Source organism: Schistocerca cancellata, chromosome 7, assembly GCF_023864275.1.
Source record: "Schistocerca cancellata isolate TAMUIC-IGC-003103 chromosome 7, iqSchCanc2.1, whole genome shotgun sequence".
Classification (NCBI taxonomy): Eukaryota; Metazoa; Arthropoda; class Insecta; order Orthoptera; family Acrididae; genus Schistocerca; species Schistocerca cancellata.
The window spans coordinates 589,431,832-589,447,173 of NC_064632.1; the positions used below are offsets into that span (position 1 = coordinate 589,431,832).

The following is a 15,342-nucleotide window of genomic DNA, read 5'->3' on the forward strand; positions in this document are numbered from 1 at the left end:
TTTTAATAATGTAATTACTGAATATTCAAATATGTATTATGCCAACTGAAGATGGGTGAAAGCCCGAAACACGTATTGGCTTAACTAAAAATGCATAAAAAAGTGGCTGTTTGCTGTGTTTATTAAAATAAAATAATTTATTTTCTTCTGCCTTTCACTGCAGATGAAAGAACTGTTTGTACAAAAAGCAGCAAGAATATGACTGCAGACTCCCTTCCACTGCTGAACATAATGTTTGGTTAAGCAATTAGCATGAAACTGGTTGTGGCATGTACCTCAACATTTTTTCTCATCTAACTCGCTGTTTATTTTGTATTAGTGCTGCTCACTTGGACTTAATGATGACACAACTTATCACTGTGTTAACAGAAGCAGTTATGAGGGAATAGGAATGAGCTTGCAAATGTAAAATAACAATGGAATGGTTACAAGACAATGTTTTGTGTGACTGCTGCATTTTATACAGAGCCACACCTGTTAGATGGTTAATGCATTTTATAAAATATGGATCATAAACTGCATCTGGAGAATACATATAACCTTACTGGCTGAGATTAATCAATGACAAACAAACTGACATTTGTGATGCCTCTAATGGATGAAAAGTCAAACCTAAGAAGAAAAAAATGCATTTGGCACCTCTGGCAGAACAATCACAAACTTAAAAAGTTTGTCATCGATGAATCATAACTCATGACACAAAAGACTTAGAATTAACCTCCAGAGAAATAGTTTTGGGCTTAAACAGATTGTCATCTGATTTACAGGCTAATTATCCAACAAATGGAATAGATTTTGTATTCTCTGGAATTAACAAAATGAAAAAATCTTTTAGACATTATTCTAATAGTCTATTTAGTGTGCAACATATATTTTATGGTGCTGACCAGTATAACAAATGATACATTAGCTAAAATGGTACCTGGGAATTACTTTTGGTATGTTGCAACAAATGAGATGGTACTGACTGTGATACGAGGTGCGGCTAGAAAAAAACCGGACTGATGCTGGAAAAAACATTTATTTACAATTATTTACAATTTCATGTTACCTCCTTCAATGTACTCTCCTCCTCGGTCTCTACACCGCTCCATACGAATTTTCCAGTGTTCATAGCAATGCTGCAGATCATTTTCGGTAAGTCCATACATTACTTCCGTCGCTTTTTCTTTTACTGCTTCAACAGTCTCAAATCTAGTTCCTTTCAAAGCTGACTTGACTTTAGGGAAAAGAAAAAAGTCACAGGGGGCCAAATCAGGAGAGTAGGGTGGATGATCTAAGATGGGAATGTTGTGTTTTGCCAAAAACGTCTTCACTGACAATGCACTGTGAGCTGGGGCATTGTCTTGGTGAAGGATCCATGACTTTTTTCTCCACAAATCATTCCGTTTTCTCCGTACTCGCTCACGTAGGGTAGCCAGGACGCTAATGTAGTAATGCTGATTCACTGTTTCTTCTCTGGTACCCAATCAATGTGCACAATCCCTTTGATGTCAAAAAAAAACAATCATCATTGCCTTGAATTTCGATTTTGACATTCGTGCTTTTTTTTGTCGTGGAGAACCAGGAGTTTTCCAATGCATCGATTGGCGTTTAGTTTCAGGATCGTAAGTAAAAAACTCCCCCATGAACCATGGACCTTGCCGTTGGTGGGGAGGCTTGCGTGCCTCAGCGATACAGATGGCCGTACCGTAGGTGCAACCACAACGGAGGGGTATCTGTTGAGAGGCCAGACAAACATGTGGTTCCTGAAGAGGGGCAGCAGCCTTTTCAGTAGTTGCAGGGGCAACAGTCTGGATGATTGACTGATCTGGCCTTGTAACATTAACCAAAACGGCCTTGCTGTGCTGGTACTGCGAACGGCTGAAAGCAAGGGGAAACTACGGCCGTAATTTTTTCCCGAGGACATGCAGCTCTACTGTATGATTAAATGATGGCGTCCTCTTGGGTAAAATATTCCGGAGGTAAAATAGTCCCCCATTCGGATCTCCGGGCGGGGACTACTCAGGAGGACGTCGTTATCTGGAGAAAGAAAACTGGCGTTCTACGGATCGGAGCGTGGAATGTCAGATCCCTTAATCGGGCAGGTAGGTTAGAAAATTTAAAAAGGGAAATGGATAGGTTAAAGTTAGATATAGTGGGAATTAGTGAAGTTCAGTGGCAGGAGGAACAAGACTTTTGGTCAGGTGATTACAGGGTTATAAATACAAAATCAAATAGGGGTAATGCAGGAGTAGGTTTAACAATGAATAAAAAAATAGGAGTGCGGGTTAGCTACTACAAACAGCATAGTGAACGCATTATTGTGGCCAAGATAGACACAAAGCCCATGCCTACTACAGTAGTACAAGTTTATATGCCAACTACCTCTGCAGATGATGAAGAAATAGATGAAATGTATGACGAGATAAAAGAAATTATTCAGGTAGTGAAGGGAGACGAAAATTTAATAGTCATGGGTGACTGGAATTCATCAGTAGGAAAAGGGAGAGAAGGAAACATAGTAGGTGAACATGGATTGGGGGGAAGGAATGAAAGAGGAAGCCGCCTTGTAGAATTTTGCACAGAGCATAACTTAATCATATCCAACACTTGGTTCAAGAATCATAAAAGAAGGTTGTATACCTGGAAGAATCCTGGAGATACTAAAAGGTATCAGATAGATTATATAATGGTAAGACAGAGATTTAGGAACCAGGTTTTAAATTGTAAGACATTTCCTGGGGCTGATGTGGATTCTGACCACAATCTATTGGTTATGAACTGCAGATTGAAACTGAAGAAACTGCGAAAAGGTGGGAATTTAAGGAGATGGGACCTGGATAAACTGAAAGAACCAGAGGTTGTAGAGAGTTTCAGGGAGAGCATAAGGGAACAATTGACAGGAATGGGGGAAAGAAATACAGTAGAAGAAGAATGGGTAGCTCTGAGGGATGAAGTAGTGAAGGCAGCAGAGGATCAAGTAGGTAAAAAGACGAGGGCTAATAGAAATCCTTGGGTAACAGAAGAAATATTGAATTTAATTGATGAAAGGAGAAAATATAAAAATGCAATAAATGAAGCAGGCAAAAAGGAATACAAACGCCTCAAAAATGAGATCGACAAGAAGTGCAAAATGGCTAAGCAGGGATGGCTAGAGGACAAATGTAAGGATGTAGAGGCTTGTCTCACTAGGGGTAAGATAGATACTGCCTACAGGAAAATTAAAGAGACCTTTGGAGAGAAGAGAACCACTTGTATGAATATCAAGAGCTCAGATGGCAACCCAGTTCTAAGCAAAGAAGGAAAGGCAGAAAGGTGGAAGGAGTATATAGAGGGTTTATACAAGGGCAATGTACTTGAGGACAATATTATGGAAATGGAAGAGGATGTAGATGAAGACGAAATGGGAGATAAGATACTGCGTGAAGAGTTTGATAGAGCACTGAAAGACCTGAGTCGAAACAAGGCCCCGGGAGTAGACAACATTCCATTTGAACTACTGATGGCCTCGGGAGAGCCAGTCATGAAAAAACTCTACCATCTGGTGAGCACGATGTATGAGACAGGTGAAATACCCTCAGACTTCAAGAAGAATATAATAATTCCAATCCCAAAGAAAGCAGGTGTTGACAGATGTGAAAATTACCGAACTATCAGTTTAATAAGTCACAGCTGCAAAATACTAACACGAATTCTTTACAGACGAATGGAAAAACTGGTAGAAGCCGACCTCGAGGAAGATCAGTTTGGATTCCGTAGAAATGTTGGAACACGTGAGGCAATACTGACCTTACGACTTATCTTAGAAGAAAGATTAAGAAAAGGCAAACCTACGTTTCTAGCATTTGTAGACTTTGAGAAAGCTTTTGACAATGTTAACTGGAATACTCTCTTTCAAATTCTGAAGGTGGCAGGGGTAAAATACAGGGAGTGAAAGGCAATTTACAGTTTGTACAGAAACCAGATGGCAGTTATAAGAGTCGAGGGGCATGAAAGGGAAGCAGTGGTTGGGAAAGGAGTAAGACAGGGTTGTAGCCTCTCCCCGATGTTATTCAATCTGTATATTGAGCAAGCAGTAAAGGAAACAAAAGAAAAATTCAGAGTAGGTATTAAAATTCATGGAGAAGAAGTAAAAACTTTGAGGTTCGCCGATGACATTGTAATTCTGTCAGAGACAGCAAAGGACTTGGAAGAGCAGTTGAACGGAATGGACAGTGTCTTGAAAGGAGGAGATACGATGAACATCAACAAAAGCAAAATGAGGATAATGGAATGTAGTCAAATTAAGTCGGGTGGTGCTGAGGGAATTAGATTAGGAAATGAGACACTTAAAGTAGTAAAGGAGTTTTGCTATTTAGGGAGTAAAATAACCGATGATGGTCGAAGTAGAGAGGATATAAAATGTAGACTGGCAGTGGCAAGGAAAGCGTTTCTCAAGAAGAGGAATTTGTTAACATCGAGTATAGATTTAAGTGTCAGAAAGTCGTTTCTGAAAGTATTTGTATGGAGTGTAGCCATGTATGGAAGTGAAACATGGACGATAACTAGTTTGGACAAGAAGAGAATAGAAGCTTTCGAAATGTGGTGCTACAGAAGAATGCTGAAGATAAGGTGGGTAGATCACGTAACTAATGAGGAGGTATTGAATAGGATTGGGGAGAAGAGAAGTTTGTGGCACAACTTGACTAGAAGAAGGGATCGGTTGGTAGGACATGTTTTGAGGCATCAAGGGATCACAAATTTAGCATTGGAGGGCAGTGTGGAGGGTAAAAATCATAGAGGGAGACCAAGAGATGAATACACTAAGCAGATTCAGAAGGATGTAGGTTGCAGTAGATACTGGGAGATGAAGAAGCTTGCACAGGATAGAGTAGCATGGAGAGCTGCATCAAACCAGTCTCAGGACTGAAGACCACAACAACAACAACAAGTAAAAAACCACGATTCATCGAAAGTAATAACATTTTGTAAGAAGGTGGGATCACTTTCAATGTTTTCCAGGATGTCAGAACAAATCATTCTTCGGCGTTCCTTCTGTTCAATTGTGAGACACTTTGGAACCATTTTTGAACACACTTTGTTCATGTTGAAACTTTCATGAAGAATCTGCCTAACACTTTCCTTGTCAACTCCTGTTAACTCAGACACTGCTCTGATTGTTAAACGGCGATCTTGTCGAACAAGTTTACCAATTTTTTCAATGTTTGCATCAGTTTTTGCTGACAATGGTCTGCCAGTGCGAGTGTCATCACTGGTGTCTTCGTGGCCATCTTTAAATCGTTTAAACCACTCAAACACTTGTGTTCGCGATAAACAATCATCGCCGTATGCTTGTTGTAACATTACAAACGTTTCACTTGCAGATTTTCCTAGTTTGAAAAAAATTTGATGTTAACACGCTGTTCTTTCTGTACACTCAACATTTTCCGACGCACAGACAAAACTTCAACTACTTAAAACAGACGCCACGGGCAGACTGAGTGCAGGAGGCAGATGAAACTCGAGCAGTAGGCGGAGCGAGAGTCACGTGACAGGCCACGCGACTTTCAGCCTTATTGCATTCGTTTTATTGTTTCACCAGTACTAGTCCAGTTTTTTTCTAGCCACATCTCGTACTTCAGAAGATCACAATTATTAAAAACATCCTTATTTCAAGAATCCAAGTACAGGAATAGATACAAACAGATTTGATTTATATCCAACAAGACAATGTTTTGTGTGACTGCTGCATTTTATACAGAGCCACACCTGTTAGATGGTTAATGCATTTTATAAAATATGGATCATAAACTGCATCTGGAGAATACGTATAACCTTACTGGCTGAGATTAATCAATGACAAACAAACTGACATTTGTGATGCCTCTAATGGATGAAAAGTCAAACCTAAGAAGAAAAAAATGCATTTGCTACCTCTGGCAGAACAATCACAAACTTAAAAAGTTTGTCATGGATGAATCATAACTCATGACACAAAAGACTTAGAATTAACCTCCATAGAAATAGTTTTAATTCTACAAAATATGTTTGCTGCTAAATTTAAAACTGGGGCTAAGCTACAGATCAGTCTGTCACCACAACCAAATTGCTACTTTACCTGTGAGTGAGATAATCACAAACTTGGAAATCACAATGTTTTCTAATGATATCTTTTGCCGGGAGGTGCTTGAACCCTTCACCTGATAGCTGCTTATAAGAAACGGGCAGACATTATAGTTGTCCCAGCTAAGATCTTTTCTTCTTATAGCCAGAAGTACCTCTTGACTTTACTTTGACAACACAAAATAACACTTATGAGTGCCTCTTTCAGTGGTGCCGAATACCCATTGTCTTGTTGCATTAGTTCCTCTGTCAAATTTTCTTTTCCGAAATAAGGGTTCATCAATTTCGACAGTTCTGTCTTTGTGTGAGAACACAAATCTCATCACAGAAAATTCTAATACAGAATGACCACTTTATATGGTACAGTTTATAAGGGTGATTAATTGGAGACATGGGCATGGCATTTAACAATTTGATGTTTGCTTTCTCTCTGAACAGTGATCAATTTTGAATGTGTGGTTATCAGTGAGTTCTTTTTTTGAGTTGCTGAAATGAGCCAGTGAACTGATCTGGAATGTTCACACAATTTAAAAGGTCAGAAGCAAATCGTACATTGGTATGTGGCTATCGGTTTTGTCCCGAAAGACAGAAGGTGTGACCTTTGCCAAACAAAAATGAAGTTGGAACCAAAGAAGAATTTGAATGATGGTTTTATATGGTGGTGGTGGTGATGTTTATAAGGAAATAATTGGCAAGAGAAACAATGTTCAACAAGGAATGGTCCTTGGTCTGCTTGTAACTCTTCCTGCAGCAGTGCCATTCCACCTGATTAACATTGACCTCTTGGTGTGGTGCTCAAAGTTAACAAATGGGAATTGATGGATAATAGGGGGAATCAATGGATAATAGTCTGCATTGACTACCTCACCTGCTATGCTGTCACCAAATCTGTACTGACTGCCTAAGCTCCAGAAATTATGAGGTTTCTTGAGAAGACACATTTTGACACATGGAGCATCCCAATGTGATGATCTCTGACCGAGCAAAAGTTTTCCAATCAAGACTAATATCAAAGGTAATTTCGCACTGGGACATCACTCACAGGATCACAACTGTCTAATGACTTCACATAATGCTTTGATAAGACAATGGCAGACATACTTTTAATATATGATGATGTTGAACAGTGAGAAGGGGAGGTAATACTACATGTTGTGACATTTGTAAGTAACACAGCAAAGCAAGACATTACGGGATTCACACCATTCTTTCTGCTTCACAGTCACGAGGTCAAAACGACAATACATACACTGTTTGCATTTTAATCGCACAATACTTCGGTTGACCACGTGAACCATCTCATCACCAGGACCAAAGAAGCAAGGCTGCTGACTGGATGCCTAGATGAAGAACTGAGAGTACTATAAAGTCGAACAACAGCCAGTGGGATACAGCTCGGAAAACTTGTTATGAATTTTTACACCTGTGCAGAAAGTGGGACCATCAGAAAAGTTACTAAAATATTACATTGGGCCATATCATATCCTAAGTCACTTGTCGAATGTCACTAATAAATATGAGGCTTATGATCACACATTAAGAAGACAAAAGCACAGAGATGTCACCTATATCCTTTCTATAAAGCACTATAAAAGTCTGAGGTCCTGGTCGATGATGGGGGCTTCTCATTAAAGAAACTGAAGGCTCACTTGATGATCATGAAGCTTCAACAGGATCGTCACAAAATGATTCACACTTGGGGATCCTCCAGCACTGCCATACAGAGGACCATTATCAAGATCTTGATCTAGTCTTCTAACACTGTGAGTCAGTTTCTTCAGGAGAGAGAGAACTATGCCACAAGCTTTGATGCATTCAATGTGGAGTGGCATTTAGCAATGTTGGTTGGCATGATGCAGGTCACCAATTCAAATATGACAAATGGCAAACATTTCTTAATAAAGGTTTTCAAAAACTATTGTTTGTAATATTTGAATATTATGGAAAATTCAATGTTTGTATAAATAGCAGCACTCTCCATACAATAGGCAGTCCTTACCTTTCTGTACATTGGTGTCTGTAATAAATGTGCTTTCAGTACTAGGTGTTGCACTCCACTGTTGACTCTGTTTTCGCATTTGGACTTAATTATGATTAAGTCATGATAATATTATAACTCAGGTATTGTGTTATATTTAAGGTTTTTCTTTCAATAAGAGAGTATATAGTGATTCTGTAGATTTTCCCGGCATCTTATATGTTTTTGCTCTTCATGGGTATGCTGCCAGATATGATAGTCTTCACTACATGATATTTCAGAGATCCATCTGGTCGCCATCTGCAGGTGTGATTGCTGAGTACACAATCAAGCCGGCGTGTACTCAGTGATCACACCTGAAGATGGCAGTCAGGTGGATCGCCGAAATATCGTGTAGTGAAGACAATCGTATCTGGCAGCATATCCATGAAGAGCATAAACAAGAGAGTATACTGTCTGCATTTATTAATAACTAATACTATATCTGGTTTGTTAGTGGCCTTAAGCTCCAACAAAAAATTTCAGGTAATCAGTAACTTTTTATACAAGATATGCCTGTTGCATAAGGTAATGGAAATCTCTTTTTGAATGTTCATCACTTCACTTCAGTTCTTAAAGGGAACTACTAATACTTATTATCTTAACAAAATCAGAAATAAAGAGAGATTCAGCAAGCTTAGTTCAAAGTTATTTGTTTATCATTTTATAAAATATTGCACCAGCCACTAGGCAGTTCCACTGTAAATGCTGTTCTCAGGTGGGGGATGAGACAATTGACATATGCAAGCAGCTGGAAACCACCGTCACTACTGTCAAGCAATTGGAAGCTGGTGAGGATGGGAGTGTTGGGAGAGCTACCACGTCATGTATCAAGAGATAGCAAAGGTACCCGAAGCACTACCCTCTCTGGTGAACAGTGGACAGTGTGTCCCTACAGGAAGTACACGAGCTATCACTACTCGCCCATTTGACTGCGAGTGGCATACCAGTGGTATGACTGTGTCTTGTACAGGTTGTAATGAATCTGATCAGTGGTTCTTAATCATTTGTACTAACTAACATGATACAGGGTGTCCATAAAGTCCCTTTACAACTTCAAAATTTTATTACAACGGCAGTTGTTGAAATATTTTAGCAAAATTTCTTTTATAGTAATCACTGTTTACTAAAGTTTTTATATATACTAAAATTTTGGGTTTCAGATACTCTGTTGCCGGAAGGAACTGAAACTCTATAAAATGGCAACTCCTCAAGAGAAGGCACAATGTGTGTCCTGGTTTACTGAGACAAAATTGGATGTTCAGACTTAACGAAACTTCGGAACGAAGTATGGAAGAGATCCACCACTGCACCCTTCAATCTGTGCATGGCACAAAAAATTTTTGGAGAAAGGGACAGTGTTGGATAAAGGGAGGAGCGGGCGACCACAAATATCTGTGGAAAACATCAATTGTGTTTTAAATGCCTTCACTTGTTCACCTACGAAGTCCATCCGCAATGCTGCCAGACAGTTGCAACTACCACGTTCAACTGTACATAAGGTCCTCCACAAGACAAGAACTTAGGGTTGTACGCTTACAAAGTGCAACTGTTACAGACACTTGAGCCAAATGACAAGCCAAAATGGACAGAGTTTGCACTCAACATGCTGGAACGCCTTTTGGAGGATGAAGCATTCCTCAAGCGAGTTTGTTCCAGTGATGAGGCAACGTTTCATGTTTCTGGGACATTAAACAGACACGATGTGAGAATATGGGGATCTGAACACCGCCCATGTGACTAGGGAGCTTCACCGGGATAGTCCAAAAGTGAATGTGTGGTGTGGAATAATGTGCAACCGAATAATTGGTCCATTTTTCTTCAACAAGTCAACAATTACTGCAGATGTTTACCTCAACCTTCTGACCGAATATGTAGCACCACAACTGATTGACTTACAACCAACTATCATTTTCCAGCAAGGTGGTGCACCATCACATTGGGGACTGTATGTTCGTTGGTTACTCAATAAGACATTTCCCAGCAGATGGGTTGGGAGGGCTGGGTCAATTTCTTGGCCACCGCGTTCACCAGATATCAATCCCTTGGACTTTTTTTATGGGGGTATGTAAAAGATATTGTGTATCAAATGCAGATACAGGACATTGCTGACTTGAAGCACAAGGTTAGTAATGCCACTGCTACCATTGATGACGCTATGCTACAGCGAACATGGCAAGAAATCGAGTACAGTCTTCATGTGCTTCGTGCAACTAAAGGTGCCCATATAGACGTCTATTAAACACTGTCAAAAACTTTTATAAACACTGATTACAATAAAAGAAATGTTAAAATATTTCAACAACTGCCGTTGTAATAAAATTTTGAAGTTGTAAAGGGACTTTATGGACACCCTGTACATCAGTTTTGTAACGTACATCATACATTAATATTTCAAATACGATTAAACAGTTCTGTGTTTTGTTACTTATTATTATTATTATTATTATTGTTGTTGTTATCTCATTTAATACATTTTGTCACTTCTTTACATTATTTATTATTTTTGAAATTGTCTTTATAATAATACATTTGTAACTAATATTATTGATTACTAAAACATTTACAAATGATAAATATGCAACAAAACTGAAATTCTCCTGTTTGTGACAAAATATTAGCATTTACACTACTGGAATAATTTAAATGTAAACTTTTTTGTGTAAAAGCCTTTTTGATACAATTCAGTTGGAAGTTAGATTTTGTGCCGTTTGGTAACGTTAATGAGGTGCTGTGATAAGGTGAACGAGTATAAAATAATGAATAAAATGTGAATGATACAAATTCATATTCTCTTGATTTCATCTGATAATGTGTACAAAATTAATTGGATGCATTTAATTCTTTTTGCAAGTAAAAATAAAAAAAAAATATGACTGTGCCAATAACCAGAATAGGCACTGATGAGCAAGCAACACACCGTATTTACTCGAATCTAAGCCGCACTTTTTTCCGGATTTTGTAATCCAAAAAAACACCTGCGGCTTAGAATCGAGTGCAAAGCAAGCGGAAGTTCTGAAAAATGTTGGTAGGTGCCGCCACAACTAACTTCTGCCATCGAATATATGTAGCGCTACACAGGCATGCTCTGTAGGCACAAAGATAAATACTGGCGCCAAAACCTTTGCGTCAGTAAATAAATTTAAAAAAAAAGGTGGAATACGAGCTTTTTCCTCCGCCCCAAGTTTCGACCACTGCATTTTCATACATCATCCAACGAAGGAAATACATATTCCGTATTGTTCATCTTCGAATGTAGAAGCATTTCAATGTACTACGAAAATCCGACTGGCAAGACTGTTACGGATGCTTGTCAATATGGCCAATTCTACGTTCTGAATTTTGTCCTACCTTTGAGAAGAGATGGTTGCTAATAGGAACTTATATGAATTGTGAATATCATGCAGTATTCTCTTCGCCATAAGAATAATACAAAGATAAACATTTTGCCATGTATTGTTTCGTGTTTGCTGCTATCACATTTAAATCCTGTCTGCCTAATAAACTACAAAACTAGAGTGAGACAACAGCAAACACAGAAGAATATACATATCATGTCATGTTTATATTTGTATTATTCTTATGCCTAATAGTGATACAGTCAGAAATGAAGCACGGCAATTGACTAGATTTTTAAATCTAAGATGACTCTAATTTCTGTGCGGAATGTAATGTACTAAAGAGGCACCTGCAAATATTTTCAAACGGAGAAAAATTTTTGCTAACACCTTCTATCATACGCTGTGTATTATTTGGTTCTTGTTGATCATTATCAAATAAAACAGCAGTGTAAGTAACAAAAAATAGCAGTCTCTTGCCATTGTTTCGCTAATGAGACGATTCCTCTCTCTTTTTTTAAATTGTAAGCGGTGGTAGCGAACACAAAAGCAAGCCATACTGCGAGTGACGACAGGCCATAAGCACTCACTATCAGAATGTGACAAACAATGCATGTCACAGTACAGTAATGCATTTTCAGCTTAGAGTGATGTTAACACCTATAACAAAGAGAAAGGCACTTATCAGATCAAAGCAAAATAAGCAATCGATTCAAACCAGACGAAGCACGTGAAAAAGGAAGGGTACCCGTATAAATACGGACGGAGCGCCTGACGCATAGCAATGGCTACCTGGTAAAGCTTAACTGCTACGCATACGACTCGAACGAAACTGCTGTAGCCTAAATTGTGTCTCATATTACAATGGACCAACTTTGTTTCGATTTGGAGGTGCGGCCTAAAACTTTTCTCTCCCCTTGAATTTCGAGTCTCAAATTTCAGGTGTGGCTTAGATTCGGGAAAAATTTTTTCCTTTGATTTCGAGTCTCATTTTTCTGGTGCGGCTTAGATTCGAGTGCGGCTTAGATTCGAGTAAATACGGTAAGTTTGCTAGGTAGGAGATGAGATACTGGCTGAAGTAAAGCCATGAGGGTGGATTGTGAGTTATGCTCGGATAGCTCTGGCAGTAGGGCATTTGCCCACGAAAGACAAAAGTTCTAGGTTCAAGCCTCAGTCCAGCACACAATTTTAACCTCCAGGAAGTTTGGTACCACTACATACTTCACTGCAGAGTGCAAATTCAGTCTCAAAGTAAAATAAATGTTCATTTATTATAATGTTGATTTCAATATATAGATGATTTAACTTCTCCACCTAATCTAATTGTGTGAGAAAATGTACTGCCAATAAAGCCATAACAGATCAGATTTGTGATTTTAAGTTTTTAATAATAATGGTAACATAAGAAAGAGATTAGAAAGAAAGACAAGAACCAAGCAGAACCCAGGATATTACGTCCATCCCCCTAACCAACAAGTTCTCGGGGCTGTCTCCCAATGAAATTCAAACTGAGACAGTTAATTCACAAGATGGGAAGCCTTATCAGATTCTTATCACTTCAGACAAAAATCTTCTATGGAGATCTACAATCATATTGGCACTAAATGGTATAACGCTTCTTTTTTACCAAAATAATCTATTCACCATTTTGTGACGCATTTCGGGAGACCTCATCATCATATGTGTGGTGTGAAATACACAATAAAAAACAATATATTACAAGGAATACATCGCAACAATGCAGTGAAACTAAGAAATATACTTATTAAAATCAGTAGAGAGTATACTGTTGCTTCCTATTCTGTTCCGTAACTACATTGTGGCCAACCTACTTAGGCAGTTCGACATAATGAAACTTAATGAAGGAATCAAATTGTGCTAACAATACTGAAGCTGCAACATACCAACATCACGACATGATAAATAAAACTATTTTGGGAATCAAGACAAGTGTTTTACCACTTCTCAGATTCTCTACTGACTTTGTGGCTGTGTAAGCTCCTCTTTTAATCATAACATACAATTGATCCCACAAAATTCAGAGATCAAACATAATAAAGTATCTCAATAAGAATTACCTCCATCACGCCAGCCAGCAAGCATACTGAAAGCTTCTATAATGGGAAACCCAACTTGTGCTTTTCCCAAGTGGCTTCCTCAAACCCACGGGTCAAGGCACTCAGAGAGATTACTTCCAGAAAGCATTTGGCTCAGTATCACATCTACTTTAAATACACTCATATGGGGTATCAAACGAATTTGTGACTAGACTGAGGATTTCTTTATGAACATGATGTAGTATGTTATCTTGGATGGAGAATCAACAAAATGTAAGAACGATGGAAATTCCTAGATGGGTTATACATAAAATAAAATAAAGGTAACCACTCACCAATAGCTTTTATAGAGCAGGTTATATAAAGGGAGCTATGCAGTTATAGTGGAGACTACAATACGGGACAACTGTTTGCAATCATTTTAGTCCAGAGGAACGAATATGTGTAAGTGTGTTGGAAGAATTTGAGGGCTGCATAAAACAGGACCGATAGGTAATGGACCACAATTTACATCTGGGTACCTAGACAACTTTTTAGTTGGAACTTCAGCAGCCATTTAGTGTGAGAGAAAATGGAAACTCCCCTAAAAGTTAGAACACAAGGAATGAGAACAGTAAACACAATTACTGACCAGGCTATATGCAGTGAGCTACGCAGATAAAATGGAGACTGATTATTAACATTTTCCCACAATGCCAATCCAGTCATCCAGGTTTAGATTTCCAGCTGCTTCCCTAAATTGCTTACAGCAAATGCTGGGATGGTAAGACATAACGAATTTCCTTCCACAAGCCTATACAATCTAAGCTTGTGCTCCACCTTTAATGACCTCACTCTTTACAGGACATTAAACTCTAAACATACTTTCTTTTCTTCTTGTGATCTACATTAATAAAGTGAATTTAAGATGATTCAGAACGTGCAATTAAATAATTCCTACATAAATACATCAGTCTCACTATAGTAGTGTTAAATGCAACAAAAAATACATAAAGCAGAGGAGGATACATACCTTCATGTGATACATCATAAGCTCATTTGCCATCTTGTACCTCGCCTGTGCTTCTTGTATCTTCTTATACACTAAGCTGTGCATAATACTTATGCCACAGTAAATACTAAATGCCATTGCAACTTCTTCATCGAACACATCAAAGTAGTAGCCATTTCTCTTGTTACACATCTGGGCAACCCCCACTATGACATTTTCATGGTGAATAGGAAAGCAAAGTATGTTCCTGAAAACACAAGGGGAAAGTCTTATTTTATAGAAGGCTTATAAATTAGTAGGTGCAACTTAAGAACTAGAGAGAGAATTTGTTGCAACATTTTGACACACTAGATGGAAGCTCAAAAAGGTTAACAGTGTAATTCAGTAATCTGTTAAGCTTAAACCAGTGAAATACATACTTCATCCTAATACATACTGCCTCCAACCTATATGCTTACTATGCCAATTTAATTATACACACGCTTAATCTACAAAATACAGAGGGTTCACAATAGTTTTTGAAACAACATATCTGTAGCATAAAGTAGTAATGTAAGCACAACTACTGATGGCAATTATTCAAAAATGCTATCATATTAACAAAAAAAGGGCATAACTATTGCCAGCAACAGTATCACCACCACCACCACTACCACCACCAGTGTGCTACAGTGAGAACAATTCCTGTTATCATCAGTTGCATAAGTGCAATATGTTGAAAACCAAATATTCACATTTATAAATGAGTGCAACATTTCATATTTTTCACTTTAGTTTAAAAGCTTAAGCAGCCATCTTGGACAGTTTCCTTTATATGGACATATTTTGTATTAAAAGTAATAGACCTATCAACAG

General features: G+C 38.3%; 1 protein-coding gene across 1 annotated transcript in view; it reads right to left on the reverse strand.

Moving 5' to 3' along the window:
- LOC126092610 (cGMP-dependent 3',5'-cyclic phosphodiesterase-like) overlaps positions 1–15,342 on the reverse strand; it is a 236,582-nt gene that overhangs the window by 91,759 nt on the left and 129,481 nt on the right. Inside the window, exon 7 of the mRNA XM_049908312.1 lies at positions 14,509–14,734. Within this exon, the coding sequence (XP_049764269.1) occupies positions 14,509–14,734 (226 nt within the window). The remainder of the gene's footprint in view (positions 1–14,508; positions 14,735–15,342) is intronic.